General features: G+C 42.3%; 1 protein-coding gene across 1 annotated transcript in view; it reads left to right on the forward strand.

Moving 5' to 3' along the window:
• The window catches only part of LOC100982214 (plasminogen), a 51279-nt gene extending 26359 nt beyond the window's left edge, over positions 1-24920 (forward strand). The window contains exons 11-19 of the mRNA XM_003820242.4: positions 2897-3078; positions 3591-3739; positions 5839-5932; positions 8730-8850; positions 10375-10449; positions 10905-11045; positions 13147-13253; positions 23974-24119; positions 24759-24920. Of these exons, the coding sequence (XP_003820290.1) occupies positions 2897-3078; positions 3591-3739; positions 5839-5932; positions 8730-8850; positions 10375-10449; positions 10905-11045; positions 13147-13253; positions 23974-24119; positions 24759-24920 (1177 nt within the window). The remainder of the gene's footprint in view (positions 1-2896; positions 3079-3590; positions 3740-5838; positions 5933-8729; positions 8851-10374; positions 10450-10904; positions 11046-13146; positions 13254-23973; positions 24120-24758) is intronic.
• The last annotated feature ends 2005 nt before the right edge of the window (positions 24921-26925 follow it).

Below are 26925 nucleotides of genomic sequence, written 5' to 3' on the forward strand. Positions count from 1 at the left end.
TACTGCATACTAAAAAACATTGTTAAGGAAGAAATCAAAAGATCTAAATAAAGATATATCACGCTTACATATTAAGAGTCAATATCACTTCTTACCAAATTGATCTTTGGATTCAGCCCATACCCAATTGTTAAGGAAGAAATTACAAGATCTAAATAAAGATATATCATGTTTATATATTAAAAGAGCCAATATCACTTCTCACCAAATTGATCTTTGGATTCAGCCCATACCCAACCAGAATCTCAGCAGTCGTTTTTTTTTAAAAATGTGAAAAAATGTATACGCTAGAATCACAAGGACAATATTTAAAGAGAAGAAAAAAGTTGGAGGACTTACTTACCCAAAGGTAAAGACCTATAAAGGTACAGTAAACAAGATATGTGGTATTGGGAAAAAAAAGTATACAGATATAGAAATGGATGGTCCAGCAACAGATCCACATATACATGATCAATTTAGTTTCGAGGTAGGTGACAAGGAAATTCAACAGGGAAAAACATCTTTTCCAAAATCATTGTGAAACAATCAGATATCCATCTAGAAAACAAAAATAAAAACAAATTTTGACTTCTACTTTCCATCCCAAATTAATGTGCAAAAGCTCCTAGATCTAAATGTAAGAGCTAAAACTTAAGCTGAAATAAAACAATTCCAGGAAAATATATAATATTTTCACAAACTTGAGGAAGGCAAAATTTTTTTCAGGCAGGACCCAGAAAACACTAGCTTTAAAAGAAAATAAATTATAATTTGGGCTTTCATAAAATGAAAATTATGTTCATCAAAAGTCATTGTTAAGAAATCAGTAGGTAAGTAACAGACCGGAATGAAAATTCTCTCCGTCCATATATCTGACAAATGGTTTGTATCTAGAGTATAAACGTTTCTCCTACTCACTAATCAGAGGACAAACAACCTAATTAAAATGGGCAACAGAATTGAATAGGAAATTTCTCAGGGAACGATGGACAGATGGACAATAAGCACCTGAAAAAATGCTCAACATTTTAGCCATCAAAGAAATAAGAATTACAACCATCACAAGATGTCACCAACACTTAATGGGCATGGGTATCATTAAGAAGACACAACAATAAGTGCTGTCACTGATGTGGAGCGAGGATGTGCAGCTCTCGCATATGCTGGTTAAAGTACAGTCTGCTGGTTTTCCATAAAGTTAAATAACTATGAGTCTACCCCAAAAAACTGCAATTCTATTCCTGAATATTTACCTCATGGAAATGAAAACAGAAGTCCACAAAGAGATCTACAAGAATATTCACAGCAGCTCTAGTTATTATAACCCCAAACTGTAAACAACTACAAGGTCAATCAATGAGAAAATGAATCGATAATTTGTGATCTATTCATATAATGGAATATTATTAAGCAATTAAAATGAAGAAGTGACTGATCCTCTCAAATAGGATGGATGGAACTCAAAAATATATTAAGGAAAGGAGGCAGATACATAAGTGTACATTCTGTATGAGTCCATTTATATCAGGTTTGAGGAGAGGTAAAACTAATCTTTAGTGAAGGAAACCAACAGTGTTTCCCTCTGGCAGTGGGAAGAGGGTAGCAGGAATTGAATGAGCAGTGACACAGGGTGTTTCTAGAGTAATGGAAGTGTTCTGTATCATATGGGAGTGTGGGTTACACAAGTATAGGTGATCATCAAAACTCACCAAACAACATTTAAGATCTGTGCATTTCACACTATGTAAAAGTATACCTCAACTGAAGAGAGTGGAAATCTGTTTCAAATGCTCAGCCTTTTAACACATCCAGTTGCTTAGACTATGAACTTCCTCAAATGGGGTGTCTGGGCTTGAGATTAGATCACATGTGTAGAGTCGCTAGAGAGACAATGTTGCATTCCCATGGTACGTAATACATTTCCCATTTTCTCAGACAGCCACAGGTCATGAATGTGAGGATTCTGAGAGGTTGGAGCAACATTCTTGGGAGGCATGAGGGGGAGCACATTCTCCAAGATCCCCCCCAGCCCGGGGTCCTCGCCTGCTTTGACTATTACTCCATTGTTTTCAGACTCCTCCGTAGCTGCCCGACCTCTTCAGATCCCATAGTCTCCCTTTATATCTTGAGTCCCACTGTTCTTCCAACTCATCCCCCATTCCCTCAGACCTGGAGTGGCAGTGGCCAGCAGAGGATGGATTGAGAGCAGGAGAGGATGTCCTGCCCAGGAACCCATCCTAGAGAAATGGCATCCTGCCTGGGAGCTAGTTTCCCAGGGTGGCTTTGATACGTCTTGCAGAAACAAACCCACTTGACACACCTGATACGGTATTGACAGTAACACTATTTTTCGTGGTTGTTTTTCATAGTAAAAGTAGATCCCTTTAGTTACACTGTGAGTACTTAGAGTAAGGTGACTGGCCTGGGAATGATACCATCTTGGATGTCATTTTCTCCTTGGAGAAATGTATTTTAGTTCCAATGCACATTTCACAATACAGTCCTATAGAGAGAAATACAGAGAGCTAGACAGTTAGAGATATATTTTTATGTGCATAAAAATATAAAATATACACTTTAAAATCTGTACCTGTTATTCCTGAGAAATGTATTTGGCAGAAGGTGGGAGGGGGATATTCTGATCCTTTTATTTACATGTTTATGTATGATCTGAGTTTTTATATGGAGCATATACTACTTTTGATTTTTTAAAGAAAAATTAAAATCTGTCTTTGAAATGTACACAGTTGTTTAGAAGTTGAGGACCATTTTTTTTGTTACAACATTATTGTACCTATAATGGGAATATTTCAAAGCCACTTGTTAACACTTTGTTAGAACAAAATGTAGAGGGTGCTGGTGCCCCTGAATATTCTCCCACCTCTTGTGACCTGTACTGTTTTGGAATTTCCAGTGGCCTGACAATGAACTACTGCAGGAATCCAGATGCCGATAAAGGCCCCTGGTGTTTTACCACAGACCCCAGCGTCAGGTGGGAGTACTGCAACCTGAAAAAATGCTCAGGAACAGAAGCGAGTGTTGTAGCACCTCCGCCTGTTGTCCAACTTCCAAATGTAGAGACTCCTTCCGAAGAAGGTAAGAAATCTGTGGCTGGACATCTACACACTTGGACGCTGGGATGAAAAGCCATGGAAAATCTCACTGATGCAGAAACCTTCCATGCTACACGAGAAATCAAGTGTTTTTAGAGGGTCTGCCATGTGGAAGGAAGCCTCAGTGCACTCTCTCAAGGAGGCAGAGGTGTGACTTTTGGCACAACGTGAGTGGGCTGTGCCTTTAGGACTGGTGCAAACCCTCCAAGGTGCTCAACTTAACCACTCACCTTGTTCTAAAATGGGTTATCTCAGTATCCCAGTCCAAATTCCTATTCTATCATGCTGCCATATGTGTGATTCTTTCCAAGCCAGTAAGCATCTCCAGTAATTTCTTAAGGTAGGCAGCGTTCATTGCAGTCTTCAGCTTTGCAGTTTCTGAGGAATGTGGCCCCTGATTCTGTCGTCCTAGAGAAACCTGACATGACTGTATTGATTCCCTATCATCCTGGGTCTATGCGGCTCTTCATAATCATCCATTTTTTCCCTGTACAGACTGTATGTTTGGGAATGGGAAAGGATACCGAGGCAAGAGGGCGACCACTGTTACTGGGACGCCATGCCAGGACTGGGCTGCCCAGGAGCCCCATAGACACAGCATTTTCACTCCAGAGACAAATCCACGGGCAGGTCTGGAAAAAAATGTAAGCCACTTTGATTTGGACTCTTTGGCCTTTTGCTCACCAATCTTTGCAAACAGAATTGGTTCTGTGTTACAGAAAATCTGGCCTGGACTGCTCTTTTTTGTAATGGGGGAGAGGGGACAGAAGAAAATATTGGAAAGGCATCAGGGGGCTAAGCTAGAATATAATTGGCCTTAGTATGGAAAGTACAAGCAGCACAGGCCAGGAAACCTCCACACATGTGAGGGTTCTCAGGCCTCTTCCCTTTAGTGACATTTCTTTAAAGTTTCCATTATTGGGGACTGTCTCTAGTTTCTAGTGTTTGTATGCTAGGTTCCAGTAATCAAAGATGCCCTTTATGAAATTTAAGTCAGATTTTTCGAGAAAAAATTTGGATGGGCCATCAGGTCACCATGGGACTTCCCTTAGCCTCATGCATTCTCTGCGATGGTTTACTTTGGGGCCTATGAATAGGGAAGACTGAGATATAGGAAAAACCAAAGTGTCTGTGTTCCCCCACTCTCACACCCATGCAGCATAACACTTCTCACACCAGATGTGGGGGGATTTCTCCTCACACCCCAAGCGAGTCTCCAGCAGATACCAGCTGGGTGTCCTACAATGTAACTCAGTGCTGACACTCTATCTGGAGACAGTGTCAGATCCCATAAGTTAAGGCTCAGTCCCACAAGACCGCCCCATTGCAGATGCCAATCCCAAGTTCCAGGCGGTGACCTGTACTTCTGCCCAACTGGACAAAAATCTGTTTTTCTACTTGATTACTTTGCTAGAGTGGCTCACAGAATTCAGGGGAACACGTTACTTTTATTTACCCATTTGTTATAAAAGATATTACAAAGGATCCTGGTGAACAGCCAGACAGAAGAGATGCACGGGGCAAGGCATGTGAGAAGTGGCTCAGAGTTTCCATGCCCTCTCCAGTGCACCAGCCCCCGGTACCCCAAGTGTTCAGCAACCCAGAAGCTCTCCAAGTGCAGTCTTGCTGGGTTTTTAAGGAGGCTTCATTACAGAGGCACAGTTGAATACATCGTTGGCCATTGGAGACCAGCTCACCTTCAGCTCCTGTTCCCTCCCTGGAAGTTGGACATGGGGGGCTGAACAGTTCCAACCCTCCAATCACATGGTTGGTTCCCTTGGCAACCAGCCCCATCCTGAGACTATCCAGGAACCCACCAAGAGTTGCTTCATTCGAACAAAAGATGCTCCCTTCACTCAGGAACCCCCAAGGAATTTAGGAGCTCCGTGTCAGGAACTGGGGGGAAGAGACCAAATATACATTTCTTATTCTACCACAGTGTCATATGAAGGGGAGGACAACACTGCCTTTCTGTGTCTTGCCCCATAGAGGGTGCACAATGCATGGAAATAAATGTTTCTGAATCAACAGCAAACAGGCTTCATCGGGTAGGAGAGCGCTGAGCCCTCCAGGGACAATGCACATCAATGATGTCCCACTGTCCTTTGGTGCTGGGGCTCTAAGGCCTCCACTGGGTCAGGCTCCTGAAGGGAGACCCATTCTCCAAAGACCCCCGGGGGTCACCACTCCCTGTCCAGGGGTGTGGCCTCATAGCTCCTTTTGAACAGGGGCACAGGAAGGACAGCTTTAGAGCATTCAAAAAATAACTTTGCTCAAATAATAATAATAATAATAGAAAGAAAGGAAGAAGAGGCTGAGCATGGTGGTTCATACCTGTAATCCCTCCACTTTGGGAGGCTGAGACAAGCAGATCACCTGAGGTCAGGAGTTCGAGACTAGCCTGGCCAAAATGGTGAAACCTCGTCTCTACTGAAAATACAAAAAAAAAATTAGCCAGGTGTGGTGGCGTGCACCTGCAATTGCAGCTACTCAGGAGGCTGAAGCAGGAGAATCGCTTGAACCCAGGAGATGGAGGTTGCAGTGAGCTGAGATCGTGCCACTGCACTCCAGCCTGGGTGACAAGAGCAAAACTCCACCTCAAAAAAAAAAAAAAAAAGAAGGAAGGAAAAAGAAACACTCCTTTATGTCTTCTAAGGATAGACATGAAATGCGTGAGCCTTGGAACACCTTCTCCCTCTCCTGCCCCACGTGAGCTGGAGCTTACATGCCTTCTTGTTTTCAGTACTGCCGTAACCCTGATGGTGATGTAGGTGGTCCCTGGTGCTACACGACAAATCCAAGAAAACTTTACGACTACTGTGATGTCCCTCAGTGTGGTAGGTTGCCTTCTTTTTGGTAAGGAAACTGCTTACTTAATATGGATTTGCAACAAAAAACGAAAAGGGCTTCTGAGCAGAGTGCTTCCGGGGAGGAGATAGCTGCCCTCTCCACCAGACCCCACTCTTCATCATGGGCATCTTGAACCTGCCCTACTATTGGCCACATTTGTTAGAGGAACACCTGCCCATCGCCCCAGGCACACATAAATAAAATAAATGTAAAATTCCCAAAGAGCAAGCTTAGAGGTAATCTAGTCAGCCCCAGGATGGTCCCACTGAATGCTGCCATGTCTAGTGTGGGATGCATGAAAAATTTAGAGTCATTCGGATGAAAAACTTTCCCTTTCCACAGCTGAGAAGTAAGAAAGAAAATACAAACAGCAGGAAACAGGTAAGTATGTAACGCACATTGTAAACCTCAGATGGCCATCCTAGGAATTCAATGAAAGGTAGTGCAGCTCTTTAGCCCCAGATGGCCTTTCTTATAAGTTTACTACTCACAAGTCACATTAGTGACATAGCTTAGAGGCTGCTTGTTGGGTTCCATCCTCATTGCTCTGAGACTCTTGTTGGGAGTATGAGGCTTGGATCAGGGGAAGGGGAGTTGACATTAGTTCTTAAAGAATTGGAATAACAAATCCATGGGTATTTCTGAAAAAAAAAAAAAAAAAAAGAATGGAAGCTACTTGGAATTGTCCCATATTTAACATTCTGCTGACCAATCAATTTGTCCTAGTTACAGAAAACCACCCTGGACTTCTCCTATGCATAATTTGGTTGCTTGTGGTTGGGTCTGCCATGTGGAGGGACCTTGAGCTGGGGGAAGGAGCTTGGCCTCCAAGTCCACTGAAGACCAGCATCCTGAGATTGCCTGGGAAGGTGGTACAGGGCAGTGATGAAGATCATGGGAGCCACACTGCCCAGCTTCGCATTTGGGCTTCTCCTAGGGACACCAAGAGGGAGGAAGGAGGGGTTAGGATGGTATGAAAGATTCTACTTGGCCAATATTATTGTAATGCGGCATTGTGATCTCTGGATTTAGCGTGAGTTGATAGCTGACTTTTTCTGCAGAAGCATCTTGGTGGCACCTCTAACTCAAAGTCCCTCGATGGAGTCAGTTCCAGTTCTCCACTTCTGGCCCCGTCTGGTACACACCACTGCCTCTCACTGCCCGGGCTCTCTATCCTTGACAGGCTGCCTTGAAGTTGAGCCCGGACTGACTTTCTTGCCTCAGACCCCACTACCGTGCCTGGGACTCATGCACCTTTGACTCCCATGGAAGGGAAGTGCAGTAGTTTCCCAGGTGCAATTCTGGTGTCCTCACCCACATTGAGGATGTACAAGAATCAGGTTCTTAGAGACTGGAGAAAGAAGGAAGAATGGGAACAAGATTTTTCCCAAAGGACTGTGAGGTCCCCCACCTTACCTTGATGTGAGACAAGTGAGGTTAACCCCAAGCCTGGTTAGAAGCGTTCCCATCAGACACTTGGAAATCCTGAGGACTGTTTCATGCAGAAGGATATGGTTTATTCAGGTTTGACTCGTGCTTGAGAAAGCTAGAGCCTCTGGTGGTGAATGATTTTAATAACTATTTCCTTTCCACCAACATATACAGTACAAATAATAATAAGCAAAAATAAATAGAAACATTCAGTTTTGTTTTGAATAGTAGGAGCAGGGTACCATCATTTCTGTAGTTACTCTTTTAGTACAACGATGCATGTCTACTGTATGTAAGGCATACTAGCAGAAATTGAGCTCAGCACTAGAGAAGATGATTACATTCTATGCCTTGCTTCTTTTTTAAAAAAAGGCTTCCATAGATAGATTCTCAGAACAGCCCATGGCAAATGTAAAGTTATTTGGAAAACCCAGGTTCCAGATTCACTAGAGCGTAGAATCTCTGGTTGGTTGGGAAGGAATTTCCTCTTACAGTTGTTACTAATAATTGTATGAACAATTATTTAAAATATTAACATTTACATTTGTGAAGACCTTGAAGGGCTGGAGGCAACAGAGAAGCATTTTTGAATACCCTCTGCAGCCCCTGCACTGTTGTAGGCATTGGTGGATGGTACCAAAGATGGGACACTGTCCCTACCTCCAGAGACCCTGTGGGCTGGCTGCAGAGAGAAGGCAGGGAGGAGGAAAAGAAGAATAAAGTCATATGTTTAAGTCACCCCCACGGCTGTCGGTTAGTCATGGGAGGCTCCCCAGAGGAGCTGTCCTGAAGCTGGCTGACAGAAGGCAACATTTCAACTTAGGACAGTAATCCTTGCTACATACAATCACATACACACACACACACACGTGCACACACAGAGACTCACATGGAAAAATAAACCTTTGTGCCTTTCAGCAGTGATGACAATTATGGTTTTCAGTAAACTTTACATGGTTTAGATGGTGATGGTGATGATGATGATTATGGGAAGGATGGCATCATGTTCTAAACATACTGCATGGAGTCAGAATAATGACAAATAACCATTTGTCCCAATCAAGGTTTTCTCAGAAAATATCTCATTCTGATGTTAAACTATACCAGTCTGTTTGATCACTTCTCCAACAAAATAATTACAAAGTGCTTATATTTTCTTGAAAAGAGAGGGTCCTGTGTTGTCTACTACCACTTTTGAAACGTAGAGAAAATGTTCCAAAAGATGCTGATGATTTTACTATTTAGTTCGGCCTTTGAGATGTCAAAAAGTCAGTGCTTGGAATTTGTCTCGAATTACACCACAAAATTGCTACCTTGTCTCAAATGGGATTTCTTTCCCACCTTGTGCCACAGCGTCCCCTTCATTTGATTGTGGGAAGCCTCAAGTGGAGCCGAAGAAATGTCCTGGAAGGGTTGTAGGGGGGTGTGTGGCCCACCCACATTCCTGGCCCTGGCAAGTCAGTCTTAGAACAAGGTAAGAACAGGCCCAGAAACGATTTATACTGTCCCTCCACGTAAGCCCTGCAAAACCCTTCTACATTTACACAAAATCCACACAGCTGAGGTATCAGCACCTGCCTCTAAGTTTTCTGAAGGAGGAAAAAAGCTACAAAAATTTATATATACATATATATATTTTATAGGTTCTCTACTGTGAAAATGAGAAAAATTGCTGTCTTTTTCTTGATCTGGGCAGCTCCATCAAAATCTGTAGGCACAGTGATTTGCACCAAGTTCCAATATTGCTGGAAAATACTGAAGATGCTCTGAGGATTTCTATGGATATCCATTGTCTCATTGTCAGATGAAAAGAGGGGGAAGTTTTTAGAAATGTGACACTTTCTGGGTTGGGAGAGCAAGGACAAAATTATCTCCAGTCTATCACAGGCACAGATTCTTTTTCTTTGGACACTTTTGTGAATCATTGAATTCAATGCAGAGGCTACTCATCCATTCGCAAACAAAAAAATTCTAGGTCATGATCCCCATAAATGAAGAGTGATCAGTCCAATCCCAGGGAACCTGGACATTTTGGGTATTGTTTCAGTGGAACATGCCTTTCATAAGTTCCATTTTCTTGGGTATCTCTTAGGAAGCAAGCATAGGAAACAGGCCCATCCGTCTGCCTGTTTTGCTTCCTCATCTCATTTCTACACCAGGGTGCCTGTGCTCAATTGCTGTTCTCCCCTAAAGAGACTCTTTTCCATAAGTTTGTGAAATGCCATCGACAAACCTGATCGCATTGCATTTCACTCTGCTGTTGAGTTGATTTTTCTTTATTTTATCATTTAGTAACTCATTGCTCTACAGAGCTTTCACCTTCCACATATTTCAGATTCATTCTTTCCTAAACTATGTGGTGGTCTACATCCTCACTGACTTATCAACATGCTGCCATCATGCACTTCCTATCTCTATTCCTCTTCATTACAATCTGGTTCCAAGTGGCTCACACCATTATTCTGAGCTATTACCTGCCTACACAGTCCTAGAAAGTAAGTGATTCAGGAAACACTCCCCAAAAGTAAAGTTTCTCAGGTAAGATCAGAAGACTCCCATGAATCACTGCTGCTCAGGATCACATCTGGCTCCTTGAAGAGTGATTCATCAGACCTTACATAGATCTTGTCATAAAAATGAAAGAGGCCTCGGGGGAAGGTCTTGGGCTGGTGGCTTCTGTTGGAGTCCTGGGCTGTGGGGTGAAAGCCGTGGCTGTAGAGCTTCATGCTGAGTTACTTAGCTTTGCTCTCCTGTGGACAGGCCATGCCTGTGCCTCCCCCAAGCATCAGAAAAAGTGGCATAGATGGGCCCTTCTCAAAAATCCCACTCCTGGAGCACGGGCCAAAATTACTACCATCCTGATGCTGGGCTTGCAGTCCTTTCCTTTGGGAATATGAACATGGTCAAAATTAAGTGAACGTGTCTTTCTGGCTTTCTGTACAATGGAGCAGAACAAAGTATCAATTTAACTAAAATTTGAACTAAATCCTCTTTCCAGGCTTGGAATGCACTTCTGTGGAGGCACCTTGATATCCCCAGAGTGGGTGTTGACTGCTGCCCACTGCTTGGAGAAGTATGTTTAGGGGACAATTGACATGAAGTCTTGTCTTAAATACTTTTTCCGTCCTTCTTTTCCTCCTTTCCTCCTTTCCTTTCTCACTCTTCCTCCCTTCCTTCTCTGGCTGTGACACTAGGGACCAGGTCAGGGCAATTGGATAAGAGAGAAGGGAAGGGTTTCTAGAAAGAAACTGCAGAGGAAAGACACAGTACAGATGATTTTGTGGGCCTGAATAAGCTGCAGAACAGAGCTGTTCACTACCATAAGCTGTATCAGTCTCTGCCCAAACAGCCCAAGAACATTCCTTAACTGCCTGTTTCAAGCAAATCATGAATTTTGCTTCTTGCCACTCAGAAGTCACTAATTCTGAGTGGCCAAGGGTGTCAGGGAGACAGCACCAATTTCATGGCACAGAGGTTACCTGAAGGGGCTGGACCATATTTTGCTCTTGACATCCTCATCTTTTCTAGGTCCCCAAGGCCTTCATCCTACAAGGTCATCCTGGGTGCACACCAAGAAGTGAATCTCGAACCGCATGTTCAGGAAATAGAAGTGTCTAGGCTGTTCTTGGAGCCCACACGAACAGATATTGCCTTGCTAAAGCTAAGCAGGTACTCGTTCACCTGTGGTCTTCACCCCACGCTGGTGAAGATATTTGCTTTATGTCTGGGTTTTATGGGCCATGGCCACTGCATGGCAGTGGGGAGGGACTGTCTATCACATGAAAGGCTCAAGGGCTTTGGGGACAGCATCAATCTTCAACCCTAGCCCTGCCACATGCTAGCTGTGCTCTTGAGAAAGGCAGCAGGACTCAGTTTTCTCATGTGGAAAAAGAGTTGAAATGAGGTACTCTGTTACTCCTAGAACTCACTTAATGTTCACCAGTTCATACACATTCATGATCAGAGAACAATTCAGTTATTCCAGGCTGACAATTCCCCCTTCATCATAATATGTTTAAGAGAATCATATAAGACTATATTTATTTCAAAGCACTTTAAAAACCACAACATCGAGCTGGGTGTCTGGTGTGGGTGCCTGTAATCCCAGCTACTTGGGAGGCTGAGGCAGGAGGGTCACTTGAGTCCTGGAGTTTGAGGCTGCAGTGAGTTATGATCGTGTCACTGCATTCCAGCCTGGGCGACAGAGTAAGACACTGTACCAAAAAAAAAAAACACCAAAAAAACAAAAAACAAACAAACAAAAAAAACAACTTCACAATGTCAAAAAAATCACACAGTTTATAAATGCAAATTATATTATTATTATTGTCTTCTTTGATTTGATTTTCTCTTTCCTGTTGAAATGTTGTTTCGCTAAGCCTGACAAAGTGATACATTTGCTTATGTCACTCATTTAGTGCTGTTTGGAGCCAGATACTAGTTGAGTCAGCTGAGAAACAGCTATTTGTAGGAGAAGCAGGTTTGGGACAGGTGACAAGGCACGCAGGGTGCTCGCTGTGCTGGTGGCTCTGGAAGACAGGGTGTCAGTGTGGACAGGGATGAGCATGGCCTGGATGAGAAGGCACGGGGCAGGAGCCTGAGCTGCTCTCCTGGGCCTGCCCACAAGCCCAGGGCAGCTTCTCTGGGTCTGTGAACTGAGGGGTGATGTCCTGGGATGCTCTGACACTCTAGAAGGAGAGAAGAGCCTTTCCAGCTCAGCCTTTATAAACAGTAGCTGATCTCCCTCCTGCTCCCCAGTGTCCTCCCCACCATCCCAGCAAATGTGCAAATAGAAGGTCCCTGTTCCTCATGATCCTCAGAGAGCTGGGGTGTTCTGATGGCTTGAACAAGTAATTTGGAAATTTTGGGTTTTGGAGGAGTTCTCTGATAGGCTGATACATTTCGAGTTTAGAGTTCCCACCCCACATCCCCACACCCCGAGTCTAGGGCATTTAGTGCTCCACCAGGGAACCTGTAGAGTGAGGACATCTGCATGACAGGCTGGGCCTTCTGATGATGCTCAGAAGCAGAAAGTGTGCCTGCTTCAAAGTTGGTGACAATGATGTTTCTTGATCAGAATAGGGCATTTCTCATTTCCAATCCTTTATCCTCTCGAACTTACTAAAGTAGAATCAGGTCTAAAAACTGGAGTTCTAATGTTTGAGAGTCCCTGGGACTCTAAGGTATATGAATGTTCTTTGAAAACAAATACCATTTTGTTCAAGCAAGAGGCTTATTTCCAATCCTCTTTCATTTGGTATGAAGTATTTTACTGGATTCTTACAACTATGGTGTAGTAACATTCACTGAGGAGGAAGTGGAGGATCCAAGGATGGAGCAAGTTGCTCTGGGCACACAACACATTTGCAATTTTACAGCCTCTTGGTGGCATCTCAGTCAGACATTCCATGCACTGATCAATGCCCTATTCGATTAATGTAAAAGGACACACTCAGCATGAGATTCCAGTTGTGCACAGAATATACACGAGAAGTGCGCCTTTGTCATCCCTACTTTCAAAGGTGAAGGCCACCAGCAGTATCTTGCATGCAACTGATGCCTTTCAAATGAAACCTTACATCTGCGTAGTCCATAGACAACCACAGGCAAATGTGAGGGTGAAACTCTGTGTTCTACGTTGCTCTGTGTCAGTGAAGCAAGGCAGTGCCAGTTCAGAGGGCTCTGGGGCCTCAAGGCAGGGATGACTGGTTGTGGGTACTGCAGCTGCCAGCAGAGCAGTCAAACATAACTGCTGATGCTTTTCTTTCAGTCCTGCCATCATCACTGACAAAGTAATCCCAGCTTGTCTGCCATCCCCAAATTATGTGGTCGCTGACCGGACCGAATGTTTCATCACTGGCTGGGGAGAAACCCAAGGTGAGATAAATTCCATTGCCCACATAACGAATTGGTTTTGACCTACAGTCCATGTGACAAATGATCATTTTGGAGAAAGCTGTGCAAATTCCTATCCATGAATGTGGTCCACCCCACTCATGATTTTGCCTGGGCACCTGTCTATGTCTTAATCAGTCTTCAAGGCACATGATCAAAGGGAGGAAAACTGTGTCTTTGAGTCTCTCTCTCTTTGTTTTCAGAACATTTTTATTTTAATTAATTTTTAACTTTTATTTTAGGTTCAGGGGTACACGTGCAAGTTTCTTGTATATGTAAACAGTGGTTTGTCATACCGATTATTTTGTCACCTAGGTACTAAGCCTAGTACCCAATACTTAGTATTTCCTGCTCCTCTCCCTCCTCCCACTCTTCTCCTTCAAGTAGGCCCCAGTGTCTGTTGCTCTCTTCTTTGTGTCCATGAGTTCTCATCATTTAGCTCCCACTTATAACTGTGAACATGTGGTATTTGGTTTTCTGTTCCTGTGTTAGTTTTCTAAGAATAACGGCCTCCAGCTCCATTCATGTTCCTGTAAAAGACATTACCTCATTCTTTCTTATGGCTAAACAGTATTCCATGGTGTATATGTACCACATTTTCTTCATCCAATGTGTCATTGATGGGCATATAGGTGATTCCATGTCTTTGCTACTGTGAATAGTGCTGCAATGAACATTCATGTGCATGTGTCTTTAGGGTAGAATGATTTATATTCCTCTAGGTATATCGCCAGTAGTAGGATTGCTGGGTTGAAAGTTAGTTCTGCTTTTAGCTCTTTGAGAATCACCATACTGCTTTCTACAGTGGATGAACTAATTTACAGTCCCACCAGCTGTTAGTGTTCTCTTTTCTCTGCAACCTTGCCAGCATCTGTTATTTTTTGACTTTTTAGGAAGCCATTCTGGCTGGTGTGAGATGATTTTTCATTGTGGTTTTGATTTGCATTTCTCTAACGATCAGTGATATTGAGCTTTTTTTCATATGTTTGTTGGCCACAGGCATGTCTTCTTTAGAAAAGTGTGTTAGTGTCCCCTGTCCATTTTTTAATGGGGTTTTTTTTTTCTTGTAAATTTGTTTAAGTTCCTCATAGATGCTGGATATTAGACCTTTTTCAGGTGCATAGTTTGCAAATATTTTCTCCTGTTCTCTAGGTTTTCCCTTTACTCCCTTGAGAGTTTCTTTTTCTGTCCAGAAGCTCTTAAGTTTAATTAGATCCCATTTGTCAATTTTTGCCTTTGTTGAGATTGCTTTTGGCATCTTCATGAAATTTTTGCCCATTCCTATGTCCAGGATGGTGTTGCCTAGGTTGTCTTCCAGGATTTTTGTACTTTTGGATTTTACATTTAAGTCTTTAATCCATCTTGAGTTGATTTCTGTATATGGTGTAAGGAAAGGGGTCCAGTTTCCATCTTCTACATACGGCTAGCCAGTTACCCCAGCACCATTTATTGAATAGGGAGTTATTTTCCCATTGCTTGTTTTTGTCAGCTTTGTTAAAAATCAGATGTCCGTAGGTGTGTGGCCTTATTTCTGGGCTCTCTATTCTGTTCCACTGGTCTACATGTCTTTTTTTTTTACCAGTACCATGCTGTTTTTGTTATTGTAGCCCTGAAGTATAGTTTGAAGCCAGGTAATGTGATGTCTCCAGCTTTGTTCTTTTTGTTTAGGATTGCCTTGGCTATTCTGGCTCCTTTTTGGTTCTATATAAATTTTTGAAGTAGTTTTTTAATAGTGCTGTGAAGAATATCATTGGCAGTTTGATAGGAATCGCAATGAATCTGTAAATTACTTTGGGCAGTATGGCCATTTTAATGATATTGATTCTTCCAATCCATGAGCATGGGATGTTTTTCCATTCATTTGTGTCATCTCTGATTTCTTTGAGCAGTGTTTTGTAATTCTTATTGTAGAGATCTTTACCTCTCTGGTTAGCTGTATTCTTACATATTTTATTCTTTTTGTGGCATTTGTGAATGGGACTGTGTTCCTGATTTGCCTCTGGGCTTGGCTGTTGTTGGTGTAAAGGGATGCTAGTGATTTTTGTACATTGATTTCATATCCTGAAACTTTGCTGGACTTGATTATCAGCTGAAGGAGCTTTTGGGCTGAGACTATGGGGTTTTCTAGACATAGAATCATGTCATCTGCCAACAGGGATCGTTTGATTTCCTCTCTTCCTATCTGGATGCCCTTTATTTCTTTCTCTTGCCTGATTGCTCTGACCAGGGCTTCCAATACTATGTTGAATAGGAGTGGTGAAAGAGGGCATCCTTATCTTGTGCCAGTTTTCAAGGGGAATGCTTCCAGCTTTTGCCCATTTAGTATGATGTTGGCTGTGGACTTGCCATAGCTGTCTCTTATTATTTTGAGATATATTCCTTCAGTACCTAGTTTATTGAGAGTTTTCAATATAAAGGATGGTAAATTTTATCAAAATCCTTTTCTGCATCTATTGAGATAATCATGTGGGTTTTCTCTTTAGTTATATTTATGTGACAAATCACATTTATTGATTTATGTATGTTGAACCAAGCTTACATTCTGGGGATAAAGCCTACTTGATCACGATGGATTAGCTTTTTTATGTGCTGCTGGATTTGGTTTGCAAGTATTTTGTAAAGGATTTTTGCATCAGTGTTCATCAAGGATATTGGCCTGAAGTTTTTTGTTGTTTTTGTGTCTCTGCCAGGTTTTGGTATCAGGATGATGCTGATCTCATAGAATGAATTGGAGAGGAGACCCTCCTCCTCAGTTTTTTTGAACAGTTTCAGTAGGAATGGTCATAGCTCTTCTTTGTACATCTGGTGGAATTCAGCTGTGAATCTATCTGGTCCTGGGCTTTTGTTGGTTAGTAGGCTATTTATTACTGATTCAGTTTTGGAGCTCATTATTGTTCTGTTCAAGGAATCAATTTCTTCCTGGTTCAGTCTTGGGAGGGTGTATGTGTCCAGGAATTTATCCATCTCTTCTAGGTTTTCTAGTTTGTGTGCATGGAGCTGTTTGTAGTAGTTTCTGATGGTTATTTTTATTTTTGTGGCATCAGTGCTAACATCCCCTTTGTCATTTCTAATTGTGTTTATTTTGGTCTTATCTTCCTTTTCTTCATTAGCCTAGCTAGCAGCCTATCTATCTTATTACTGTTTTCAAAAAACCAACTCCTGGACTTGTTGATCTTTTGAATGAATTTTCATGTCTTGACTTTCTTCAGTTCAGCTCTGATTTTGGTTATTTCTTGCCATCTGCTAGCTTTGGGGTTGATTTGCTCTTGTTTCTCTAATTTTTTCCATTGTGATGTTAGGTTCTTAATTTGAGATCTTTCTTCTTGATGCTAGCATTTGGTGCTATGAATTTCTCTCTTAACACTACCTTAGCTCTGTCCAAGAGATTCTGGTATGTTGTATCTTATTCTCATTAGTTCAAAGAACTTCCTGATTTCTGCCATAATTTCATTATTCACCCAAAAGTCATTCAGGAGCATGTTGTTTGATTTCCATGTAATTGTACGGTTTTGAGTTATTTTCTTAGTCTTGACTTGTATTTCATTGTGCTGTGGTCTGAGAGTGTGTTTGGTATGATTTTGGTTCTTTGGCACTTGCTGAAGATTGTTTTATGTCCAATTATGTGGTTGATTTTTAGAGTATGTGCCACATGGTGATGAAAATGTATATTCAGTTGTTTTGGGAAAGAGAGTTGTGTAGAGGTCTATCAGATCTATTTGGTCCAATGCTGAGTTCAGGTCCTGAATATCTTTGTTAATTTTGTGCCTCGATGATCTGTCTAATACTGTCAGTGGAGTACTGAAGTCTCCCACTATTATTTTGTGGGCGTCTAAGTCTCTTTGTAGGTCTCTAAGAACTTTATGAAGCTGGGTGCTCTTGTGTTGGGTTCACATATATTTAGGATAGTAGATCTTCTTTTTGAATTGAACCCTTTACCATTATGTAATGCCCTTCTTTGTCTTTTTTGGTCTTTGTTGGTTTAAAGTCTGTTTTGTCTGAAATTAGGATGGCAACCCTTGCTTTTTTGTCTGATTTCCATTTGCTTGGTAGGTTCTCCTCCATCCCTTTATTCTGAGCCTATGGGTGTCATTACATGTGAGATGGGTCTCTTGAAGGTAGCATACCAGTGGGTCTTGCTTTTTATCGAGCTTGCCACTCTGTGCCTCTTAAGTTGGGCATTTAGCCCATTTACATTCAAGGTTAGTATTGCTATGTGTGAATTTGATGCCCTCATTGTGTTGTTATGCTGGCTTGTTTGTGTGATGGTTTTATAGTGTCATTGGTCTGCGTATTTAAGTATATTTTTGTATTGGCTGGTAGCCATCTTGCTATAGTTAGTGCTTCTTTCAAGATCTCTTGTAAGGCAGTTCTGGTGGTAACCAACTCCCTCAACATTTGCTTAGCTGAAAATGATCTTATTTCTCTGTTGCTTAGGAAGCTTAGTTTGGCTGGATATGAAATTCTTGGGTGGATATTTTTTAAGAATATTGAATATAGGCCCCAATATCTTCTAGCTTGTACGGGTTCAGTTGAGAGGTATGCTGTTAGATTGATGGGGTTCCCTTTGTAGACGACCTGTCCTTTCTCTCTAGCTGCCTTTAACATTCTGTCTTTCATTTTGACCTTGGAAAATCTGATGATTATATGTCTTGAGGATGATCTTCTTGTATAGAATCTCGCAGGGGTTCTCTGTATTTTCTAAATTTGACTATTGGCCTCTCTAGCAAGGTTGAAGAAGTTTTCATGGACAATATCTTGAAATGTTTTCTAAATTGTTTACTTTCTCCCCATCCCTTTCAGAAATGCCAGTGATTTGTAGATTTGGCCTTTTTACATAATCCCATGTTTCTTGGAGGCTTTGTTCATTCCTTTTCATTCTTTTTTCTTAATTTTTGTCAACTGTCTTATTTCAGAAAGCCAGTCTTCCATTTCTGAGATTGTTTCCTCAGCTTGGTTTATTTTGCTATTAATACTTGGATTGCTTTGTGAAATTCTTATAGTTTGTTTCTCAGCTCTCAGCTCTGTCAGATCCATTAGGTTCTTTTTTAAACCAGTGATTTTGTCTTTCAGCTTCTATATCATTTTATTGTGATCCTCAATTTCCTTGGATTGGATTTTGCCATCCTCCTGGATCTTGATGATCTTCATTCCTATCCGTAGTCTGAATTCCAGTTCTATCATTTCAGCCAGCTCAGCCTTGTTAAGAACCCTTGTTAGAGAACTAGTGTGGTTGTTTGGAGGACATATGGCACTCCGGCCTTTATGTTCCTTTAACTGCAGTGTAGGTTGAATACAGCCAATAGACTTGTTCTTTGGATGTTTTTACAGGGCCAAAGCCTTGTGCAGGGTCTTTATTTGTAGTTGATTTCTTGTCTTTGGTTTCATAGTGTGGTATGTTAGCAAGGTATTTTTGGTGTTGAAGCTTTGGGGTGTGATCCATTTTTTATTTGTATATTTCCCTACACCTAAAACAAGCAAAAAAACAGTAAAGGTCTTTGAGTCTCTTAATCCATAATTTCAGCATTCCTGAGTATGCTTCCCTGGGTAAGTGGGGTTTTCACCCAGCCCTCAAGTTAAGAGTGTTAGATTATTTTTCATGTGAAATTAGCCAGACTGGCTTTCTTAACACAATGTAAAACAATAACAACAAAAGTTATAATTAGACTAGTCTTCTTCCCAAATACCCACATGTCTAATGTAAGTGGGATGGTGTTAAACAGGGGACCTACAACTGGGGGAGAGGCGGACAGGTCCCATGGCCCCAGGTCTAGGATGGCATTTGGTATTGGTTGATGGGTGTGGATGAGAACAAGAGAGGGAACATTTGTGCAGGATATGGTATCAGCACCTGTAATACATTTTAGGGATTTTTTCTTCTCTTTGCAGTATGCCCTGACAATAATTATATCCGTCAGCCTAGCCCCCTTGGCCATTGAAACACTAAGACTGTCTTAGGATCCCTGCTCCAGTTTCTCAGAGGTGCTAGGAGGGCATTAGGAGTCTGAAGCCCTGGAAGTGTGTTCTGACTTTGCCACTAGCTAGATAGACCTGGACTAGGCACGTTACCTCTTTGTACCACTCAGCTCTAACCCCTCATTCAAAAACCCAGCATTTTCAAGTGGTGTTTTTCACATCAGCCTTTGCATAAGTTTTCATTTGAAGAAAGGTTTGTTTTTGTTTTTGTTTTCTTGGTTTAATCAAACATTTAAAAACGAATGGTCTAGATGATTTCAAAGTGGCTTTCCTTTTCCTGTGCTTTTCCTACTATTTAAAAACTTCACCTCCTTGATTTCTTGATCTCCCTTTCTGCACTGCTGGGTCTGGGAGCATTGAGGCCAAGTAAAAGGAACCTTGGCAAAGGAGGAACACCTATGGGTGTGCCAGGCTGCTCCCAGTGTTTTGCATTTTTAAAAATTTAAATGCTGCAAACCTCTATGAATTACATATTATTGTTCCTAGCTTACAAATGAGGAGCCTGAGGCTCAGAGAATGTGTGGGATGGTACAGACTAATCTGAATTGGAACCCTGGCTCCCATTTACTGGCTGTCAGGACTTAGAAAAGTCATAAACTCTCTGGCTGGGTGCAGTGGCTCATGCCTGTAATCCCAGCACTTTGGGAGGCCGAGGCAGGCAGACCACGAGGTCAGGAGCTTGAGACCAGCCTGACCAACACGGTGAAACCCCGTCTCTACTAAAAATACAAAAATTAGCCGGGTGTGGTAGCACACCCCTGTAATCCCAGCTACTCAGGAGGCTGAGGCAGGAGAATCGCTTCAATCTGGGAAGTGGAGGTTGCAGTGAGCCAAGATTGTGCCACTGCACTCCAGCCTGGGTGACAGAGTGAGACTCTATGTGAGAAAGAAAGAAAGAAGGAAAGAAGGAAAGAAGGAAGAAAAGAAAGAAAGAAAGAAAGAGAAAGAAAGAGAGAGAGAGAAAGAAAGAAAGAAAGAAAGAAAGAAAGAAAGAAAGAAAGAAAGAAAGAAAGAAAGAGAGAGAGAAAGAAAGAAAGAGAAAGAAAGAAAGAAGGGAGGGAGGGAGGGAGGGAGGGAGGAAGGGTGGGTGGGTCGTGAACTCTTGTTGATTGTTTCCTCAGCTGAAATGTGGGCTGCAGGGCTATTGGGGGAGAAACAATAAGAAAGTGCACCAAGCACCAAGCACATGCTAAGAACTCCATCATGGCAGCTCCTGATAATAATATGGAATAGAGTTGTATCTAGCATGACTCTTTCTTGCAAGTGACAGAAAATGCAACTTAAGTTGGATTAAGCAAAAAAGAGAAATTCTTAGTGAACTGAAAATTCTGCAGGCTCACATCATGGCCCCAGACCCTGTCCATTATTCTTGGGCACAAATGTGACATTCTTGTGGCTGCAGATGCTGTGGTGGCTCTGGCTCTGCCAGGAAAAGAAATAAGGAAGGCCACTCTCCCCATTACACAAACAATAGTCTTCCAGCTCTGAGAAGTCGAACTTGTGTCATCAGCCTGCCCCTAAACCCGTCACTGATTAACTCCAACCTGCATCAGCTGTTCCATGCTGGAGGTGGACGCAGGACCACACTCATACCAAGATGGGGGCAAAGTGTAGTTCCCTCAACAGGATTATAGGATATAGTGTGATAGGCTGCTGGGCAGCCAGAAAGCAAACAGATCCTCTACAATTCCTCAACTGATGAAAGCACGAAGCTAAAATCATAAAGATCTGTGTGTGAGTTCTGGCTCTCCCATCTTCCTTGTGAGATTGAGCAGTTAGTTAATCTCTTTTAGCCTCAGCTTTCTCACCTGTACCAACATATAAGGTCATTGTGAGGATTAAGATTATGCCTCATGATCATCATTATCATCATCACCATCCACATTGCAACCACAACTACCATCATCATCCCCACCAACATCATCACCACCACCACCATCACAATTATCATTACCACCACCATCACCATTGTCACCCTCAACATCACCATCATCACTATCACCACCACCATCATCATCACTACCAGTACCAACACCATCACTCTCATCATTCCACCACCATCACCATTAACATTACCATCACTATCATCACCACCACCACCACCACCCCCATCATTACTGCCATCAACATCACCATCATCACCACCATCACCATCATTATCAACCATCATCACCACCATTCCACCACCATCACCATTATCATCACCACCATTATCACCACCACCATCACCACCATCACTACCACCACCATCACCACCATCATCACCATAACCATCATCACCACCACTATCAACATGATAGTAATTATGATTACCACCACCATTAGCATTATCATTACCACCACCAGTACCATCGCCATCACCACCGCCACCACCTCCAGGATCACTACCCACCACCATCACCGTCACCATCATTTCACTACCAGCACAATTATCATTACCACCACCATCACTACCACCCTCATCACAACCCTCATCATCACCACCATTCCACCACTGCCACCACCATCATGACCACCGCCACCACCACCATCACTATCATTAACAATAGACATCACATAACCAGTTTGTAGCTGGACCTTGAGCCCAGAGCCCACTCACTGTTTCTTCAGTCCCACCGCCAACCACCAGGATGAGTCACAAAACATAACTCAGGCCTGCTCCTCAATTTTCTACATGTCAATAATGACATTGAAGCAATGGGTGTTCTCTGCTTCTCAGAGAGAAGTTGAAATTCTCCTGCTCTTCCCTTCATGTTTCCAGATGTTCCCTGACTTGGATATTCCAAACGCAGAGTTTGGAGGTGTTGAGGCCAAGGGGTTTTTCCAGGTCAGCCATCATCTGCAATCACTGAGCTGATCCTGCTGCTGGACTTTCCCTGTTGCCCTCTCCCCAACGCCCCATCGGGGAGGGCTTCAATCCTCAGGTCACCTGTGGCCTTCCTGCCCTCAGAGGTGCCATCTCTACATCTACCACTGGAAGGCAGCACCTACTCACTGATTGCATCAATTTCCCAGCAACTCATGGTGGGTTTTCCCCCTTATCAGGGTGTTTGCCTTGCTCAGAGAGCAGATCCCAGAGCAGTGACACCTAACTTAATTTTCAGCAAAACATTTTGAGAAGGGTGCTCCCTCACACATCTACACAGTCCAGGTGATGCACCCACTGCCCAATGCTTGGTAGTCAAGAGGAGCTTCCTCCCTGCAGCTCTGCCCAGATAGGGCTGAGCTGGGCTCTGGAGCGAGGCGCTGGGATGAGCCTCTTCCATGCTGCTCATGTAAACTCCAGATTCAGTGTCGGTTTTCTGAACCCGAGACAATGATCTAAATGCAGTCGAAGGCTTTGGGGAAAGAGAGAGTGCCTCGGTTCTTACCTGTGTCATGCTCGCAAAGCAAAGAGTTTTGCAAAATTTTAATGAAACCTGGGCTTGCAAAATTGGAAAACTAGATTATTTGTGACGACACTGAGACATCCCTGGGCATGTCTATCTGGAAAAATGGCATTTTCTCTGGCAATTTTGCAGACATTCTATTTCAATTTGGCAAAGAAAATAAAGCAGTTTTTCACAAAGGCAGAAATACAACTAGAATGTTCACTCTCCCTAATTGTCAAAGAAGTGTAAATTAGAAAATGAATCAGGACAATTTCAACCTATTAGATTAGCTAATATTTTAAAAATTGAAGACTCATACAAGTGAGGTGAAGTGATTGTTTTCTAGCGACACGGTACACTGTCACACCCTTTTAGAAAATAATTTGGCAACGTTATTGGGAGACAGAAATATGTCTATGTAATTTATGGGAACTTAGGCTCAGAAAATGTTAAGGAATAAGAATGAACTTTATGAACAAAGATGTGGAAAGCTGGAAGCAAGAGTGGGGCCAACAAGCATGGGGAGGAAGCATTTGGGCAGTGACTCCACAGACCCAGGCTCAGGCTGAACTACACAACCTCCTTATGCCTCAGTTTCCTTAACAGTAGAACAGAAATGATAAAAGTGCCTGTTTCACAGGACTATTGCGAGGATTAAGTGAGATACATCACATTATAAGCTTGTGTCTGGAAAGGTTAATTCTTGGTAAATGATGACTATTCTTTTTTATTGCAATAAAATATACAAAACATAAGGTTTACTATTTTAACCATTTTGGAAGGTACCACTGAGTGGCATTTAGTACATTCACAATCGTGTGCAACCATCATCATATTTCCAGAACATTTTCCTCATTCCCAAAGGAAACCTCATGTTCATTAAGCAGTAGCTCCCCTTAACATATTAGTTATGAAGATCATAGCATTATACAAAACTCATGACACAATGATGAGTGAAAAAATCAAGATGTGAAATTTTGTGTTATGATGTAATTAGTAAAAGAAGCATATTAAAACATCTGAAAAAGAGTATATAAAAATAGCAATTGCATTTTTCAGACTCTACATTTTAAACATTATTCTTTATAGTTTTAAAAGCAAAAAGTAAAGAAACAACAACCAACCCCAAACCAACACGACAAAGCCCAGATTGTTAATTCCAGGTCTCAGGAACACAGAATCATATATGATGTTTACACTCTGCAGGGTCAGAGACTCCAGCGGCATTGGGAGCTGCCTCGTGTTCTGCAGCCTCACAAACAGACAGGAGGTCCAGTGCCGCTGCTCTGTTCTTCTGGAATATCCTCCTGAATGTGTTTTGGGTGCAGTTGCCATTTCTTTCATCTTTTTAAACACAGGTACTTTTGGAGCTGGCCTTCTCAAAGAAGCCCAGCTCCCTGTGATTGAGAATAAAGTGTGCAATCGCAATGAGTTTCTGAATGGAAGAGTCAAATCCACCGAACTCTGTGCTGGGCATTTGGCCGGAGGCACTGACAGTTGCCAGGTAAGCAAAGATCAAGAGACCAAAGTTAGTCTTGTGCTCTCTTGTCTCAGTCTCAGCCCCTCAGACTTCATTCCCCAGGTGGCAAATTCAAGGATTTTCGACCGAAGACCCCAGTCTAAGTGTTGTTTAGAAACTTCCTAGATCTGTCCCTGAATGCGTATTCAGATTATCTAAGGGGATGTCTTGGGGCTTGAGTTCCAGATCAGTAGCAAGCGAGTTTTAAGTGCCATAACTACCTCAGGCCACTCACCCTCCTGGGGTGTGCTGGTGGCCAGGGACTAAAGTGGTGACTTTTCCGGTAGGGAAGGAGGTAGAGGGTACAGGACAGAGACCAACTGCACACACTTTACACTGATGCCCAGGCTAGCCCAGTCTAAAGGAAACACCAACATAGGAAGGGATGTGTGCAGGATTCACAAAAGATCTTTTCTACCCCCCGGAAAAACTAAGTGGTGTGGTTTCGCTAAATAGATTTTGCTAAGTACTTAAGCACTGCAGATGCTTGAGTAATATGCTCATAAGTTCCTTTCTGATTTCAATTACTGGGAAAATGTATATATGGATAGTAGAAGGATGGCATCCCATAATAAAAGGCAGGCAGCCTAACCCTCACATGGATTTTTCTCTCCCTCTGTATAGGGTGACAGTGGAGGTCCTCTGGTTTGCTTCGAGAAGGACAAATACATTTTACAAGGAGTCACTTCTTGGGGTCTTGGCTGTGCACGCCCCAATAAGCCTGGTGTCTATGTTCGTGTTTCAAGGTTTGTTACTTGGATTGAGGGAGTGATGAGAAATAATTAATTGGACGGGAGACAGAGTGAAGCACTGACTCACCTAGAGGCTGGAACGTGGGTAGGGATTTAGCATGCTGGAAATAACTGACAGTAATCAAACGAAGAGACTGTCCCCAGCTACCAGCTACGCCAAACCTCAGCATTTTTTGTGTTATTTTCTGACTGCTGGATTCTGTAGTAAGGTGACATAGCTATGACATTTGTTAAAAATAAACTCTGTACTTAACTTTGATTTGAGTAAATTTTGGTTTTGGTCTTCAACATTTTCATGCTCTTTGTTCACCCCACCAATTTTAAATGGTCAGATGGGGGGATTTAGCTGCTTTTGATAAGGAACAGCTGCACAAAGGACTGAGCAGGCTGCAAGGTCACAGAGGGGAGAGCCAAGAAGTTGTCCACGCATTTACCTCATCAGCTAACGAGGGCTTGACATGCATTTTTACTGTCTTTATTCCTGACACTGAGATGAATGTTTTCAAAGCTGCAACATGTATGGGGAGTCATGTGAACCGATTCTGTTGCTGGGAATGAAATCTGTCACTGACTGCTTGACTTGAGCCCAGGGGACACAGAGCAGAGAGCTGTATATGATGGAGTGAACCGGTCCATGGATGTGTAACACAAGACCAACTGAGAGTCTGAATGTTATTCTGGGGCACATGTAAGTCTAGGATTGGTGGCAAGAGCATGTAAATGAACAACAAGCAAATATTGAAGGTGGACCACTTATTTCCCCTTGCTAATTGCCTGCCCGGTTTTGAAACAGTCTGCAGTACACACGGTCACAGGAGAATGATCTGTGGGAGAGATACATGTTTCGAAGGAAGAGAAAGGACAAAGGCACATGTTTTACCATTTAAAATGTTGTTACCACACAAAAAATCCATTCAAAATACAATTTAACAATGCAACAGTCATCTTACAGCAGAGAAATGCAGAGAAAAGCAAAACTGCAAGTGACTGTGAATAAAGGGTGAATGTAGTCTCAAATCCTCAAAGAGCTGTGTTTATTTCATTGACAAATAGATTATTTGTATTCAATTCTGATGTGCTTTAAGGATGAAGTTTCTCATTTTACAATTAGCACACACTTCGTATATGTTGTCACCTGTTCTCCTTACACAAATGTTGTTCCCCACTGTGAAGGATTCCCTTTGGTACCAGTTTTGCCTGTCCACATAAGGTATTTCATTTAAAAAGCTCAGCATAAAATATAGACTGCATCTGAAAAGATATTGAATATAATATACAAAGCAGAACACACACGTTCCACATTTCAAAAGCCTCGATAACAAAAAAGAAAGATCAAAGCCCTTATTAGTCTCTCTAAAGCCATTTATAAAGCTCCTGCTGATCCTGTTAAGCATGGATATAATTGACCTTTCTTTTAAATTAAAACGTAAGCTTTTCCCAAGACAACTCGAAGTGCCAAGACTGAATGGGAACTGTCCATGTTTCTAACTCTTGGCCACGGGCACCATCAGAACTGAACTTAACAAATATATGAAAAATATCTCCTCGCTTTTAAAATCCTAAGACCCAGAAATCATAATCCATGGGATTTGTTTAGTAAAGAAGAAAATCTGTGGCTCTAGGTGTCCACTAAAGGAGAGCCAAAAATGTCCCGAATAATCTCAGGACCACAGCATCATTTTATGAATAACAGAACCAAGACCTCAGATTGTACAACAGATTGGTTCTTATTCCTGGAATGGGGCATAAACCATGCCTGGAACCTCAGATGCTACAGAGAAGGTAGATGGGAGAGACTTCTGACCTGTTCATGTTGCAAAGGCGTGCGGAGACCAAGGTGAGCAGAGGACACGAATGCTCACATTCTGTGGCCCAGGAACCTGTGATTCAATCTCCTCATTAACAGGATTCCCAAATTTTCATCCTCCCTGCAATTTTTCAAATGCTCGATTATGGGCTTAGTCCCTTGACTGATCAGATTTGATGAACATTTCTGCACAAATTTCCCAAATCCTTGGTTTTCAAATCCTGCATTCTTG

The sequence above is a fragment of the Pan paniscus genome, chromosome 5, assembly GCF_029289425.2.
Source record: "Pan paniscus chromosome 5, NHGRI_mPanPan1-v2.0_pri, whole genome shotgun sequence".
NCBI lineage: Eukaryota > Metazoa > Chordata > Mammalia > Primates > Hominidae > Pan > Pan paniscus.